This window comes from Bubalus kerabau, chromosome 3 (genome assembly GCF_029407905.1).
Source record: "Bubalus kerabau isolate K-KA32 ecotype Philippines breed swamp buffalo chromosome 3, PCC_UOA_SB_1v2, whole genome shotgun sequence".
Taxonomy (NCBI): domain Eukaryota; kingdom Metazoa; phylum Chordata; class Mammalia; order Artiodactyla; family Bovidae; genus Bubalus; species Bubalus kerabau.
The window spans coordinates 80,068,660-80,086,697 of record NC_073626.1 but is presented as its reverse complement, the minus strand read 5'-3'; the positions used below and the strand labels follow the sequence as shown (position 1 = coordinate 80,086,697).

General features: G+C 35.3%; 1 protein-coding gene across 1 annotated transcript in view; it reads left to right on the top strand.

The window, feature by feature from the left end:
- The window catches only part of UBR3 (ubiquitin protein ligase E3 component n-recognin 3), a 197,628-nt gene that overhangs the window by 34,624 nt on the left and 144,966 nt on the right, over positions 1 to 18,038 (top strand). Inside the window, exons 3-5 of the mRNA XM_055572294.1 lie at positions 2,909 to 3,067; positions 12,149 to 12,292; positions 12,851 to 12,900. Of these exons, the coding sequence (XP_055428269.1) occupies positions 2,909 to 3,067; positions 12,149 to 12,292; positions 12,851 to 12,900 (353 nt within the window). The remainder of the gene's footprint in view (positions 1 to 2,908; positions 3,068 to 12,148; positions 12,293 to 12,850; positions 12,901 to 18,038) is intronic.

Genomic DNA, 18,038 nt, shown 5'->3' with positions numbered 1-18,038 from the left:
ATTAACAAAGTTTAGCACTAACAATGAGGTGAATTTTTTCAGATACCTTTTTTTTTTGGCTTAATGTTTTTTATGTGATGACTATGATATACTAAATAAAAGCACACTAAATGTCAATTGTATGACCTCATAGATACCTTGTAGTAGGCAGAATGTGGCAGTCTCTTTTGCTCGGTTGTAAATGTCTCTGATCAAACTAATTTGGCCTTCTGGAGAAGAGGAAATAATTATTTTATGGGATTGAAGTGATTTAATTTGTGATTATATTGTGATAGAGCAGAATTAAGAAGTCCTGAAAGTGTTTGACATTAACTTAGATTTTTAGGAGATAAACTATTTCACCAATCTCTTTCCCTCCTCCTTTTTTGTAGAGGTATATATATTTATTCTCCTCTGTATATAACAACTTAGGGAACAAATTGCTTATTCCCATATTGTTGGTAGAATGTATATCTGTGAGCATCCTGATTGTATTGAAAAGAGAAAAGAAACATGCAAATTACCAATATTATTCTTACTTTTTAAGATGTAGTCACAATCTTGATTAATATGCTTTAGTTAAATGTCTTGATTTAGATATCATTTATTAAAGTTCTTAATCTGACATTGTGAATTACAGGTATCAATTAGTGGTATGAACCAAACATTAACTTTTTATGATGTCTTTTGCCTTTCTAGAGATACTTGCATTTTTATCATTTAAGGGACTGCATTTGCATTACTTTTAGAGCTTTTAGATTATTTAATACTGTAAGTAATCTTAAATCCAATTTGAAACTATGGCACACATGTTTATCTTCTCTCTTGCATCTAGAAGTGTGAAGAATTATAGTATCGTCATCATTTCTAAAACTATTATGTTATTTGCATTGTGAGTAAATGCTTATAGTTCTTCACTTCTACATTTTAAGCAGAATATACAGTCTTTTGTCAAATACTTCTGGTATGCATTAAAATAGAGAAAGGAATATTGTTTTGATTTAGTCCCAAACTGCTTTCTCTTTGGAATGAAGGAACTGGAGACCAGCAGGGTTATTGAAATTTCCTTCCATTTTATTTCACATATGTTAACAGATTTTTTTTGGATATTCACATTTTATGCTGCAAGTGTCCTATTTTAGAAAAATAATAGGTAGAAATCACATTATGCAAATCTTAAAGCTTACCATTAGTTTAATCAAAGAGTAATTAATATAAGAGTATATATTATATTTATATTTTCCTTGGTGACACTTAGCAGTTACAAGAGGTGGATGACATAGGTACATAGCTTTGATAATTATGTTACCATTATCCGAAAACATAAAGGAATGAATGGAAGCACTTTTTTTGTTTTAAGATGAGTTTTGTGAACTTAGGTTCATGAAGTTTTCCTCTCTGTATTACTGCTTGTACTCAGCATTAATTTCTTATGTCTGTGCAAAAGTAAACTACTGCATTCATTTGTGTATAGATCACTGTTTGAAATTAAAGAGAAAAAAAAAAAGATAAAAGAGAGTACTTGAAATCATCTAATCTGAGATAATGAAAGCTGAGATAATTTCATGGTTGGACAGTTACCTGGAGTTCTGTTTTCCATTTCACCCTACCATCCTTTCTGTCAGAGCCTGTGTTAGAGCCCCTGGAAATAAAAAACAAATGTTAATTAAATTTCTACTAATAAGTCATTGGGGAGAACAGAAAGAAGAATAATACACAGTATGGTTTTCCACTGAGAAAGTAAGGTTTTTGGCTTGGATTCCATGACTCAGAGTTATCTGGAATTTTATTCACAGATTATCTTTGAACTAGGTTGGGGGTTCCTTGGGGTTAGGAACTATGTCTTACTTAGTTTTGCTTCTCAGTGCTGGTCATAAAGTAGATATTCAATAAATGTTTAAAGAACTTGATGTCTCCTTTTTTGGGCACAGAAGCCCCCTGTTAGCTCCCTTATATGCATTCTTCTTTTAACCAGTTATGATTAAGCTCTAAATCTCTCTCTTCATGTCTTTCTTTTAGATCTCCATTTTTCTAAGACATCTTTTTTTTCTTTTCCTCTTAACTGTTCTTTTTACGTTGCTGTCCAGATTTCTAGATTTCTTCTCTTCCCCTCTTACCAGCATATCTTGCCTGGTATTTTAAAATTGTTTTAGTAAAAACATTCATATTTTTCTAATTAGTTGCTTTGACCTTTAGCTAACATGAGTCTGTATTTTTGGAATTGATAAAGGATGGCTTATTTGCTACACAGATTTTAATTTAGAACTGGCATATTTTTGTCCTAATATTCTTATACTATCTGAATATATTTGATTTCTGTCTTGTTTTGTTTTAGAGAGTAATCTTAACTTTTTCTTGAACTCTGTTCATCTAATTTTGAGATGATCTTTTGATTACATGTATATATCTGTTAAGTATAGAACCATAAGTTGAATGCATTTTACACAGATTAAGTGATTAATACTTTGTAAGTGAGTGAGTGAGTGAGTGAGAAAGTCTCTTAGTCATTTCTAACTCTTTGTGACCCCATGGACTGTGGCCCACCAGGCTCCTCTCTCCATGGAATTCTTTAGGCAAGAATACTGGAGTAGGTTGCCATTTCCTTCTCTAGGGGATCTTCCTGACCCAGAGATTGAAGCCACGTCTCCTGCATTGTAGACAGATTCTGTACTGTCTGAGCTACTTGGGACATCTAATACCTTATGAAGTCATCTCTTTTCTCCAGCAGTCTTTTCTTAGAGGACTGAATTCCTAAACAAGTCTACCCTAGCTAGGTGCTGAGTAGGTGCCTGCTTTCTGAAGAGTTCTTAAATTAACTTTTTGATTATAAAATGCTGTTATCTAAGTTACTGTGTTTTTAAGGGAATAAAATATTATTCTTAGCAAAATATTTTAAAGAAAATTTATTGCTTTTTTTTTTTTTTTTTAGCAGCTGATGTTCCATCAGAGAAAGACCTTAATAAAGTCCTTCAGCTTTTGGAACCTCAAATTTCCTTTTTAGAAGATCTAACTAAAATGGGAGGAGCAATGCGGTCTGTTCTTACTCAGGTTTTAACAAACCAACAAAACTACAAAGATCTGACTTCTGGTGAGTAAAATTTCAAAGGGAAGAAAGTTAAAATTTACTTACATTACCAGGATAGATCACATCCTGGGCCATAAAGCTAGCCTTGGTAAATTCAAAAAAATAGAAATCATTCCAAGCATCTTTTCTGACCACAATGCAGTAAGAGTAGATCTCAATTACAGGAGAAAAACTATTAAAAATTCCAACATATGGAGGCTGAACAACACACTGCTGAATAACCAACAAATCACAGAAGAAATCAAAAAAGAAATCAAAATTTGTATAGAAACGAATGAAAATGAAAACACAACAACCCAAAACCTGTGGGACACGGTAAAAGCAGTCCTAAGGGGAAAGTTCATAGCAATACAGGCACACCTCAAGAAACAAGAAAAAAGTCAAATAAATAACCTAACTCTACACCTAAAGCAACTAGAAAAGGAAGAAATGAAGGACCCCAGAGTTAGTAGAGGGAAAGAAATCTTAAAACTTAGAGCAGAAATAAATGCAAAAGAAACAAAAGAGATCATAGCAAAAATCAACAAAACCAAAAGCTGGTTTTTTGAAAGAATAAATAAAATTGACAAACCATTAGCAGACTCATCAAGAAACAAAGGGAGAAAAATCAAATCAATAAAATTAGAAATGACAATGGAGAGATCACAACAGACAACACAGAAATACAAAGGATCATAAGAGAGTACTATCAACAATTATATGCCAATAAAATGGACAACGTGGAAGAAATGGACAAATTCTTAGAAAAGTACAACTTTCCAAAACTGGACCAGGAAGAAATAGAAAATCTTAACAGACCCATCACAAGCATGGAAATTGAAACTGTAATCAAAAATCTTCCAGCAAACAAAAGCCCAGGTCCAGACGGCTTCACACCTGAATTCTACCAAAAATTTAGAGAAGAGCTAACACCTGTCCTGCTCAAACTCTTCCAGAAAATTGCAGAGGAAGGTAAACTTCCAAACTCATTCTGTGAGGCCACCATCACCCTAATCCCAAAACCTGACAAAGATCCCACAAAAAAAGAAAACTACAGGCCAATATCACTGATGAACATCGATGCAAAAATCCTTAACAAAATTCTAGCAATCAGAATCCAACAACACATTAAAAAGATCATACACCATGACCAAGTGGGCTTTATCCCAGGGATGCAAGGATTCTTCAATATCCACAAATCAATCAATGTAATACACCACATTAACAAATTGAAAAATAAAAACCATATGATTATCTCAATAGATGCAGAGAAAGCCTTTGACAAAATTCAACATCCATTTATGATCAAAACTCTCCAGAAAGCAGGAATAGAAGGAACATACCTCAACATAATCAAAGCTCTATATGACAGACCCACAGCAAACATTATCCTCAATGGTGAAAAATTGAAAGCATTTCCTCTAAAGTCAGGAACAAGACAAGGGTGCCCACTTTCACCATTACTATTCAACATAGTTTTGGAAGTTCTGGCCACAGCAATCAGAGCAGAAAAAGAAATAAAAGGAATCCAAATTGGAAAAGAAGAAGTAAAGCTCTCACTGTTTGCAGATGACATGATCCTCTACATAGAAAACCCTAAAGACTCCACCAGAAAATTACTAGAACTAATCAATGACTATAGTAAAGTTGCAGGATATAAAATCAACACCCAGAAATCCCTTGCATTCCTATACACTAATAATGAGAAAACAGAAAGAGAAATTAAGGAAACAATTCCATTCACCATTGCAATGGAAAGAATAAAATACTTAGGAATATATCTACCTAAAGAAACTAAAGACCTATATATAGAAAACTATAAAACACTGGTGAAAGAAATCAAAGGGGACACTAACAGATGGAGAAATATACCATGTTCATGGATTGGAAGAATCAATATAGTGAAAATGAGTATACTACCCAAAGCAATCTACAGATTCAATGCAATCCCTATCAAGCTACCAACAGTATTCTTCACAGAGCTAGAACAAATAATTTCACAATTTGTATGGAAATACAAAAAACCTCGAATAGCCAAAGCGATCTTGAGAAAGAAGAATGAACTGGAAGAATCAACCTACCTGACTTCAGGCTCTGTTATCTGACTTCAGCCACAGTTATCAAGACAGTATGGTACTGGCACAAAGACAGAAATATAGATCAATGGAACAAAATAGAAAGCCCAGAGATAAATCCACGCACATATGGACACCTTATCTTTGACAAAGGAGGCAAGAATATACAATGGATTAAAGACAATCTCTTTAACAAGTGGTGCTGGGAAATCTGGTCAACCACTTGTAAAAGAATGAAACTAGAACACTTTCTAACACCATACACAAAAATAAACTCAAAATGGATTAAAGATCTCAACGTAAGACCAGAAACTATAAAACTCCTAGAGGAGAACATAGGCAAAACACTCTCTGACATACATCACAGCAGGATCCTCTATGACCCACCTCCCAGAATATTGGAAATAAAAGCAAAAATAAACAAATGGGACCTAATTAACCTTAAAAGCTTCTGCACATCAAAGGAAACTATTAGCAAGGTGAAAAGACAGCCTTCAGAATGGGAGAAGATAATAGCAAATGAAGCAACTGACAAACAACTAATCTCGAGAATATACAAGCAACTCCTCCAGCTCAACTCCAGAAAAATAAATGACCCAATCAAAAAATGGGCCAAAGAACTAAATAGACATTTCTCCAAAGAAGACATACAGATGGCTAACAAACACATGAAAAGATGCTCAACATCACTCATTATCAGAGAAATGCAAATCAAAACCACTATGAGGTACCATTTCACGCCAGTCAGAATGGCTGCGATCCAAAAGTCTACAAGTAATAAATGCTGGAGAGGGTGTGGAGAAAAGGGAACCCTCTTCCACTGTTGGTGGGAATGCAAACTAGTACAGCCGCTATGGAGAACAGTGTGGAGATTCCTTAAAAAACTGGAAGTAGAACTGCCTTATGATCCAGCAATCCCACTCCTGGGCATACACACTGAGGAAACCATAAAGGAAAGAGACACGTGTACCCCAGTGTCCATTGCAGCACTGTTTATAATAGCCAGGACATAGAAGCATCCCAGATGTCCATCAGCAGATGAATGGATAAGAAAGCTTTGGTACATATACACAATGGCGTATTACTCAGCCATTAAAAAGAATACATTTGAATCAGTTCTAATGAGGTGGATGAAACTGGAGCCTATTATACAGAGTGAAGTAAGCCAGAAAGAAAAACACCAATACAGTATACTAACGCATATATATGGAATTTAGAAAGATGGTAACAATAACCCTGTGTACGAGACAGCAAAAGAGACACTGATGTATAGAACAGTCTTATGGACTCTGTGGGAGAGGGAGAGGGTGGGAAGATTTGGGAGAATGGCATTGAAACATGTAAAATACCATGTAGGAAATGAGTTGCCAGTCCAGGTTCGATGCACGATACTGGATGCTTGGGGTTGGTGCACTGGGATGACCCAGAGGGATGGTATGGGGAGGGAGGAGGGAGGAGGGTTCAGGATGGGGAACACATGTATACCTGTGGCGGATTCATTTTGATGTTTTGCGAAACTAATACAATTATGTAAAGTTTAAAAATAAAATAAAATAAAAAAAAATTTACTTACATTATTATAATAATGAAAAATTATGTATTTTAAAACTTAAAATGTAGATTATTTTAGTAGAATGCTAAAGCTAAAAGTTATTAAGAATACTTCTTATATTATGGATCAAGAAACTGAACCCCAGAAAAATTAAATGACCAATTCAAGACATCACAATTAACTGATTTTGGAGTTGGGACTAGAACCCAGACTTCCCAAGTTTGGTGTGACATATTTGTAATTATACCTTACCTCCCTTTCTCCAAACAGTAACAGCCATCATTCTTGTGTCTTCATGTTCGGTATCCCTAAACTTTTGTGTGGGATTTTACAGTGATGTAGAAAAACCCCAGAGTTTATAGTGATGTAGAATTTAAATTATGAAACTTAAAGTTGTTAAATATGTTTGTACTGTAATATAAAATAGTTTTTACATCTTGGTAACTTAGCTCAAATTTGTAGTTTGGTAAATATATCAATTATTTTAAAATCTTATGAATATTTTAAATAATGTTCTTTGTGCTTTTAAATAATGTTCTTTATGAACAGCATGTTTTGAAAATTGAAATTTATCTTCCTTCTTTAGAGTGGTGAAGTTTTTATGTGTATTGTTAATTACATGTTATTTATGGATAGTCTCATCTGATTGGCTTTGGGCTATATCTTAGAGCTTGGGTGGGGAAGGTACATAGTAAACCAAATATTCCTATCCCTGCCCTTACAAAACTTAATGGTCTAGTGAGGGGAGGTGACATTAACAAAACCTCCATACCAAAAAATTGGTAGCCCTTATGTCATAACATAAAACTGGAAAAAAAATGTGAGGCAGTTGTTTTCAGATATTAGACAACAGGAAACACAAGACTGTAAACCTTTGAGAGAAACAAAAAGCAAGAGATGGGCCTCACAATTCTCTGAATCTCTCTCTGGGGAAAACTTTCTGACTAACGGGGAGGGCTGGCATTGAAGCAGAGTGTGGTGGTCCAGCTGAGTTAAGGGGGCAGAGGTCACAGTTTAGGGCGGTTGAAGCAGTTGGAGCCTGTGGAATCTTTGGTGCAGAATAGCAAGAATTTGTGGGTCAGATGTATGAGGAACCTGAAAGTGCTTGGCTGAGAACTGAGATACACATATACAGGATGAGACTACCTAAGACTTACTAAAGAGGGCTGTGGGGTTAATGGCAGATAGTGAAGATAAATATAATAGAGATAATGGAAATTAGGCAGTGTTGGGAGACACTGGAGTATCAGCTCAACCGAACTGGAGAGACCTTATTAATAATCTAGGCATCAAGTTGACACACCAGAAGGCCATATACCTTAGAGGAAGTTCTACTCCAGGTCAGTCTTAATGAAGCCTAGAACCCTGACAGAGTTTGGAGATTATTCCAGCCAATTTACAGGGCTTTTAAAGAATCTTGAAAGTGAAAGTGTGAGTTGTTCTATTGTGTCCGACTCTTTGCGACCGCATGGGCTGTAGTCTGCCAGACTACTCTGTCTATGGAATTTTCCAGGCAAGAATACTTGGAAAAGAAAGGGATTGGGTTGCCATTCCCTTCTCCAGAGAATCTTCTCAACCCAGGGATCAAACCTGGGTCTCCTGCATTATAGGCAGATTTTTTACCATCTGAGCTACCAGGGAAGCCCAAAGAATCTTGGGCTTTCCATAAGTTTGCCCCTTCAGTTCAGTTCAGTCCAGTCACTCAGTCATGTCCGATTCTTTGCGACCCTATAGACTGCAGCACTCCAGGCTTCCCTGTCCATCATCAACTCCTGGATCCTACTCAAACTCATGCCAATCACGTCGGTTATGCCATCCAACCATCTCATCCTCTGTCGTCCCCTTCTCCTCCCACCTTCAGTCTTTCCCAGCATCAGAGTCTTTTCCAGTGAGTCAGTTCTTCTCATCAGGTGGCCCAAGTATTGGAGTTTCAACTTCAACATCAGTTCTTCCAATAAATATTCAGGACTGATTTCCTTTAGGATGGACTGGTTTGATCTTTTTGCAGTCCAAGGGATTTTCAAGAATCTTCTCCAACACCACATTTCAAAAGCATTAGTTCTCCGGTGCTCAGTATTCTTTATAGTCCAACTCTCATTCCGTACATGACTACTGGAAGAACCATAGCTTTGACTAGATGGGCCTTTGTTGGTAAAGTAATGTCTCTGCTTTTTAATACGCTGTCTAGGTTGGTCATAGCTTTTCTTCCAAGGAGCAAAGCATCTTTTAATTTCATGGCTGCAATCACCATCTGCAGTGATTTTGGAGCACTTCAAAATAAAGTCTGTCACTGTTTCCACTGTTTCTCCATCTATTTACCATGAATTGATGGGACTGGATGCCATGATCTTAGTTTTCTGAATGTTGATTTTTAAGCCAACTTTTCCACTCTCTTCTCTTTCACTTTCATTGAGAGGCTCTTTAGTTCTTCTTCACTTTCTGCCATAAGGGTGGTTTCATCTGCATATCTGAGGTTATTGATATTTCTCCTGGCAATCTTGATTTCAGCTTGTGCTTCATCCAGGCTGGCATTTCTCATGATATACTCTGCATATAAGTTAAATAAGCAGGATGACAGTATACAGCCTTGACGTACTCCTTTCCTGATTTGGAACCAATCTGTTGTTCCATGTCCAGTTCTAACTGTTGCTTCTTGACCTGCGTGCAGATTTCTCAGGAGGCAAGTAAGGTGGTCTGGTATTCCTATCTCTTTAAGAATTTTCCACAGTTTGTTTTGATCCACACAGCCAAAGGCTTTGGCGTAATCAGTAAAACAAAACTGGAACTCTTTTGCTTTTTTGATGATCTTGGCAATTTGATCTCTGGTTCCTCTGCCTTTTCTAAATCCAGCTTGACTATCTGGAAGTTCTTGGTTCATGTACTGTTGAAGCCTGGCTTTGTGAATTTTGAGCATTACTTTGCTAGCGTATGAGATGAGTGTAATCGTGCAGTAGTTTGAGCATTCTTTGACATTGCCTTTCTTAAGGATTGGAATGAAAACTGACCTTTTCCAGTCCTGTGGCCACTGCTGAGTTTTCCAAATTTGCTAGCATACTGAGTGTAGCACTTTCACAGCATCATCTTTAAGGGTTTGAAATAGCTCAACTGGAATTCCATCACCTCCACTAGCTTTGTTCATAGTGATGCTTCCTAAGGCCCACTTGACTTCACATTCCAGGATGTCTGGCTCTAGGTGAGTGATCACACCATTGTGGTTATCTGGGTCATGAAAATCTTTTTTGTATAGTTCTTCTATGTATTCTTGCCACCTCTTCTTAATATCTTCTGCTTCTGTTAGGTCCATGCCATTTCTGTCCTTTATTGTGCTCATCTTTGCATGAAATGTTCCATAGGTTATCTCTAATTTTCTTGAAGAGATCTCTAGTTTTTTTCCATTCTATTGTTTTCCTCTATTTCTTTGCATTGATCACTGAGGAACGCTTTCTTATCTCTCCTTGCTGTTGTTTGGAACTCTGCATTCAAATGGGTATATCTTTCCTTTTCTCCTTTGCCTTTCTCTTCTCTTCTTTTATCAGCTCTTTGTAAAGCCTCATCAGACAACCTTTTTGCATTTCTTTTTCTTGGGGATGGTCTTGATTGCTGCCTCTTGTACAGTGTCACGAACCTCTGTCCATAGTTCTTCAGGCACTCTTGTCTCTCAGATCTAATCTGTTGAATCTGTCTGTTACTTCCACTGTATAATAGTAAGGGATTTGCCCCTTACAAACTATAAAACTGAGTCTTCAGAAATTCTTTGTGATCAAGCTGTAAGTGTTGCAGAATTAAAATTAACACTTTTCAAAGGAAGATAGAAGAACCCAGAATCTTTGATAATGTGTCATCAGAATGTCCAGTATACAATAAAAACTGTTAGACCTACAAAAAAATAAGAAATTGTGCAGTGTAACCAAGAGAAAGGACACTAATAGAAATTGACCTTGAAATGGCCTAGATGTTGGATTTAGCAGATAAAGAAATTAAAAAACTATTACATATATGTTCAAGAAGTTAAAGGAAAATATGTTCAACTTAATTAAGAAATAATTAAAGGAAAGTTTGTGTTCTTTTGGCCACACTGCATGGGATGTGGAATCTTAGTTCCATGATCAGAGTGTAAACCTGCACCCCCTGCAGTGGAAGCAGGGATTCGTAAGCACTGGACCACTAGGGAAGTCTCTGAAATATATTTTGTTAATTAAAAGTATTGCAAAAATTTCATTTATTGTTACTGAGATAAACACATGATTTTTATTATTCAGAAGATATTTAGTCATTTCTTATGTAGGACCCTTGAAGTCCTTTATTTTTTATAAACTGTGGTTGTTTTTAATTTTGGACTTGAATTGAAGGATAGATGTATTCCTGTCTAATCTGTGCTGAAAGTTTTATTTTCATTTTTGTTTTTTTTTTAAATTAGGCCAGAGATTGGGCAGAGATTTAAATAAACAAAGCTATTCTAAGTATTGAGAGTAGCAAAGAGAGGAGATTGAGGAAAGCTCAGCAAATATTAAACAAACTCACTTACTATATATTTTTATAATCAGAGAGATTGAAACCTTAATTAAAGATGTATAGTCTCCGTGTGTGTGTGTGTGTGTGTGTTTGCTTAGTCACTCAATTGTGTCTTGACTCTTTGTTACCCCATAGACAGTAGCCCGCCAGGCTTCTCAGATTAAGAGGTGGCAAATGACATGGTAACTTGGCTTTCAGAAAATAATTTTTTCTTTTAAAGAACTTTCAAATGTCAGTATTTTTCTTTTATTAGTCTTCTATTCTCCATAATATATTAGAAATCAAAATAGAAGACAAACTTGGCATTAATATGATCAAATGCTAAGTGAAATGTCTGGGATTGTTAATTCTAGAACCTAAACTTCTCAAAATTTTGGAATAAATTTGTTTTAAGTGATACTTCTGTACAAGTTATGCTTTTAATTACTTCAATGTCATTATAAAAACATTTTATGCTTGGCAAAACAGAAATTAAGAATAGTCTCAGTTATAATATTTGAAAATTCCACTCTTTTTCTCTAGGAAGCCTTTCCAAAAACTTTGCTTTGGGTCTGGTTGCATGGTATAAGAGCACAGATTGTGAAACCAAATGGTGAAGTCTGCTGCAGATTTGTCACTTAACCATATTATCTGCCTTTCTGTACAATAAAAGTTCCTTGAAGATAGGAATCATGTTTTATTAATCTTTGAACCCCCTGTGTTTTGTATATAATCTCTGGCATCTTTAAGATGCTCAATTGCTTACTGGATTTCATTATTTGCCATAAACATGCTGTACATTATTAATGCCAAACATGAGCACAGAAATGTCTGATAGCTATTTTATATTATTCATTCTAGCGTTTCCCCTCCAATTAGAATAGTCATCTGTTTTATATGTGTATACATTATTTATTGAGGTGGCTGTATTTATGTTTTGAATGGAATATTTTTTTTTCTGATTTTTAAATGTACTTTAAATATTAGGTCTTGGAGAAAATGCTTGTGCAAGGAAAAGTCATGAAAAATACCTTATAGCTTTGAAGAGCTCTGGACTTACATATCCTGAGGATAAACTTGTATACGGTATACAAGAGCCATCTGCTGGCGCTAGCACTCTGGCAGTTCAAGGTTTGTTTAAATATTTAATTTGAACAATGGTAACTTTTCTGTATTAAAACCAGAAACCCCTCAAGCTTTACTCATTGAAGAAATTTAAGCGCTGTGTCATTCTTTGTAAGGAAAGTTATAAAAGTAGTAGAAATTTGTAAGCAAGAAAGGATAGATTAGTCAAAGAAGATACTTTGTTTTTCTTCAAAGGGATTCAGTTAGTTTATCAAAGGTTATAGTTTGAACTCATGAAAAATATAGCAGTTGCTATTTAGTAGTAGCCCAAAACTTTAGTAGTTCAATATTTTAGTAAACCATGGTTTAAAAAGAAAAGAAAGCAATCCTTCTGAAACATTATTTGTGAATATTAAATCTGTGTTTTCACTGGAGGTTTCCTATTGAAATATAAACTGATTGGGCCCAGATTTAAAGATAAATGTTAAATTCTGCCAAGATAACTATTAGGATGAGTTATCTTAACAAAACTTTAGCTTTTGATATTGTCATGTTTTAAAGTAATTTTAAGGTTAAAGCAATATGTAACAGTTATGAAGGGAAACTTTTTTCTCCTTTCCAAAGGTTTTGCAAGTGCAGCAGGAACATTGGGACAACTAGATTCTTCAGATGAGGTGAGTTAACATTTGAAACATTTAAAAAGTAGTATTTAAAAGTTTTAGAACTACCATACAAATTTGTGGATATTTTGTAGTTGAAATTCTTCATTTTGTAGACATGGACACTGAAGCCCAGAGTGGAATAACTTAGTCAAGGTCACAGAATTACTTAGTGACAGGACAAGGACTGCAACTAGATTTTTACTTCTTATTTGTAAATTCATTTCTGTTTTCATAGTTTAGAAACGAGAGCTAGAAAGGCATAGATATTTCTCCTATGAAAATATCCTCAGATTTATCCAAAAATTAGCTAAGTCTAGAATAATTTGCTAGAAGAATATGAAATGTGCTTCTTTTCTAATCTCATAATAAAGTTATATCTTCTATCTCAGGAGTTATTAAAAAAAAGCAAAGTACTGAGAAATAGACTGTCAGTTTGAAATGTCAGTTTTTATAGTTTATTAATAATATTTCTAATAAATTACATATAACATTCCTGTAGTTTGTTAGTATGCAATTTATAAGGAAAAATTCCTTTTTGATCTATATTTGGTTATAATCTTGGTTTTTATAAAACTTAATTTTCATATGTTTATTAATTTATACATTTAATGTTGGACATTTTAAAAACTAAAATGTTTTTAAGCATTTACATTTTTTTCCTTTGAAAAAACCCATTTTGATGTGGTAATGTCATATGAACTAAGCCAAATATCCTTCGTTTGAAAGCACTATTTCTTTTATGGATATGTTACAATTGATCTGATGCCTTATAATTTAAAGTTTTTAGTAGCATATTTCCCCTGTAAGAAGGCTTCCACAAAATGTACTATTTTGTGGAATCTCATTTAATTAACAATTAACAGGAACTTGTTAATTTTCAACAAATTGGATAGGCAGTTTAGTATACTACTTTTGAATAGCCAGGGGTGCCTTAATTGTACATAAGTACATTGTAGCAACACCGTATTTTATGGTAGGATGCTGGAAGGAGATCCTTCTGTGTGAGTGTGCACCCAGGGTTGGGGGGTGGTGCTTTTGAATTTCTTCTAGAAGTAACTTTGTGAGGGGTATCAGAGGATTTGAAATAGGGTCTTTCTTTGTTCATTACCATTGCTTTTACTCTGTTCTTCTTTAGGCCCTCTCTGTGTTCCTTCTGTTCATTTCTCTTGGATTCTTTGTTTCAGCAACTTCTATGTGTAATATAATTTATATAATCATTTACTCCTTAATTATGATTATATTTCAGTAAGTACTTGTTGATGGTGACAACTTCAAAATACTTCATTTCAATTTGCATTCTCATAAAATGCTATTTTTGTGATAGTAGCTGAGACCACCTAGAGTTTGTGAAGTATACTTAATATTTATATTTAAAGGCAGTAAGATTTTTTTGATCTTTAAATTGTATTTTATAATTAAACTTTTAGTTTATTTAAAAGTACTTTTTAACTAGCAATAAAACCTATGACCCAGCAGTCCCACTACTGGGCATATACCCTGAGAAAACCATAATTCGGAAAGACACATGCATCTCAATATTCATAGCAGCACTATTTACAATTGCCAGGACATGGAAACGACCTACATGCCCATCAACTGATCAATGGATAAAGAAGTTGTGGTACATGTATATGATGGACTATTACTTAGCCATAAAAGGGATGAATGTGAGTCAGTTGAACTGAGGGGGATGAACATAGATCCTGTTATACAAAATGGAGTAAGTCAGAAAGAGGAAAAACAAATATAGTATATGAACACATATATGTAATTTAGAAAAATGGTACTGATGATCCTGTTTGTAGGGCAGGAATAGAGATGCAGACAGAGAGAATGGACTTGTGGACGCAGCAGGGGAAGGAGAGGGAGGGATGAATTGAGAGAGTAGCACTGACATATATATACTACCATTTAGTAAAACAGATAAGCTGCTGTATGACACAGGGAGCCCAGCCCGGGGCTCTGCGATCACCTAGTGGGGTGGCATGTGACTGGGGTGGAAGGGGTATATATATATGTGTATATACACTTACGGCTGATTCACTTTGTGTGGCAGAAACCAACACAACATTGTAAAACAGTTACCCTCCAATTAAAAAAACAGTACTTTTTATACTTTATGTATTTATCATATTCTTTAAATGGGATGAAAATGGGGTCATTTGGACATCTGAAAACTTAAGAATTTGAAGTAGAGTTTTTCAGCTGGATGTAAGTTGAAGGGATACCCACTTTGGTTTTTCTTTAAAAGGAACTTGAGCTTTTGTTAGACAGATCTGAGTTTGAATATTGCCTCATAGTATTGCAATGCTTTCTGCCAGGTTTTAAGCTTCTTAATATGAATTTTCTCATGAAAAAATGGTGATTATTCTAGTGTTAGGATTAAAGGGAATAACATATGTATTACCGCTCATGAACCAGATACAAATTACGCTCTTGATAAATGTTTTTTGTCCTAGTGCTTTGTATGTAGAAGGTATTGAAATACTGAAATTTTCAGCTACCATGGGTCATATGATAGACATTTTTGCTTGTCTTTCCAGAGAAAATAAGTTTATTAAAGCATGGATTAAGAGTAATGAAGTTTATCTTTAAAATTTTAAATTGAAAGTTTACTCAAATATTATACATTGTAGTTGTTTTACCAGTATTCTGAAATATGAATAAGCTACAGTTTATCCAGTCATTTTTATAATTTCCAATTTTTTATTATAAGATACAGTGCTTGTATTTCTTTTCGAACAGTTTATTCTCTAAGATACGGAATTGCTTGACTACAGGGTGAAAAGTGAAAGTGTTAGTTGTTCAGTTGTGTCTGACTCTTTGGGACTCCATGGACTATAGCCCGCCAGGTTCCTCTGTCCGTGGGATTTTCTAGGCAAGAATACTGGAGTGTATTGCTTTCTCCAGGGATCTTCCTGACCTGGGGATCAAACCTGGGTCTCTTCCATCTCCTGCATTGGGAGGCAAATTCTTTACCACTAGTGGCATCTGGAAAGCTCCAGACTATAGGGTTGCTGCTGCTGCTAAGTCGCTTCAGTCGTGTCCAACTCAGTGCGACCCCACAGACGGCAGCCTATCAGGCTCCACCATCCCTGGGATTCTCCAGGCAAGAACACTGGAGCGGGTTGCCATTTCCTTCTCCAATGCATGAAAGTGAAAAGTGAAAGTGAAATCCATGGGATTTTCCAGGCAAGAGTACTGGAGTGGGGTGCCATTACCTTCTCCAGACTATACGGTAGGCATATCTTAAATTTTATTAGGTTATATTTTTCTGTTTAAAAAAGGCACACACACGTATTTAAGATGACAAGTATGGAAAACTACGAAGATAAGACCATTACCCAGGGCCAGTCATAGAAAGGTTTTAGTGATAGGAAATTTTCTATTTTAAGATTGCAATCATAATTTTTTTAATCAAAAAATTTCATATATGTTTTATTGACTTACATACTAACAAAGTCAAATCTTGAGCTAGAAATAATATAACAAGACAAAATGAGAATCAGAAGGAGGCAATTTGAAGGTTTAAAAAATTATGAATTCTAGAGCATTCCTCTTGCCTAACTTTCTTATAGATGAGGAAGCTGAATTTCAAATAATAAACTGATCCACTGGACAAGTGAATTCCATCTCGTTAGTAGTAGAGTTGCAAATGGATGCTAGGTCTCCTCTCTGCTGGTCTAGAGTTTTTAGTGTAAGGTGGATAAACCCAACCGTTCTTACTATTTCTGTGCAGCAAATTTGTCTTAAACTTTGTTGCTTACAATTACCAGTTTTTGTTTTGCTAACAATTTTATGACTCAGAAATTTGGGAATGGCACCTGGGCAGTTCTCACTTAGGTTATCTCACGAGATTCCTGTTATTTGTTGGCTGAGAAACTGCAGTCATCTGAAGGATCAGCTGAGTTGGAGATGTAAGATGCTTGGACAGGGCTACCAGTTGATGCTGGCTGTGCACAGGGAGCTCAGCCTGCATGTGGTTTCTCCAGCAAGGTGGTCTCAAGTTGTTGGGCTTCTCATATAGTTGTGGCTTTTCCCAATGTGAGGAACTCAAGAGCAGCAGCTGTGCAGCCTTTTCCGTGTTAGCCTTGGAATTTTACATACTATTACTTCTACTGCATTCTGTTCCTTACGAGTTGCTAAGGTGGGTTCAATGCAGAAGGAGGTAAATTCCACCTCTCAGAAGGTAGGGATGTCAAAGAATTTATAAACATGTTTCAAAATTTCCACAACCAGGATGTGAAATTTGCCATTCTTTTTCCTGGATTCTCTTGGTAGCCTAGAAATGACTGGTGATTATAGCTAAATACAATATAGTAATTGATTATGTATTTTCCTGTCTATTTAAGTAGTACTTGTCTGTTGGGAAAAACTATAACATGATAATGAAATACCACTTTAGCCAGAAATGGCAACTGTAGTGTTTTAAAGAAGATCAAAGTTTTCTTTAGTATAATAGTTATATTATTACATCTCAAGAGAATGAAAGCTTACATTTAAAGTTATAAGAGAGTTTTAAAAGAATTGATCTTTACCTTGGTAGAATGAAAAAGGACATATTAAAATTTTACTAGGATTCATTGCAGCTTAAGGAACAGAATATAGTTTTGAATTTGATTAAAATGGAAACTAATATTATCATAACTTTTCTGCTAATCTCTACTTGGGGTCTCTATTGTGCTTTTATTTCTTAATGATAAACATTATTTTATTAGGACCAGTGATTTGGATGGAAAAAGCTTCCTTTTGTGCCTAGGTAATTATAAATAAGAAGTAAGTTAATTGAGTTTTAATGTGATATATTTAGAGGGAAAATATAAGAATTTCCACCCTCTTTCTTAAAAACTTTATTGTAGTATATTGCATTACAATTTTATATTATTTTCTGCTGTACAGCAAAGTGAGTCAGCCATGTGTATATGTGTATCCCCTCTTTTGGGGATTTACTTCCCATTTAAGGCACCACAGAGCGTTAAGTAGAGTTCCCTGTGCTGTACAACGTGTGCTCAGTTGCTCAGTCATGTCTGACTCTTTGCAACCCCATGGAATGCAGCTTTCCAGGCTTTTGGAAGTTTCCAGGCCATGAAATTCTCCAGGCAAGAATACTGGAGTGGGTTCCCATTTCCTACTCCAGGGGATCTTCCCGA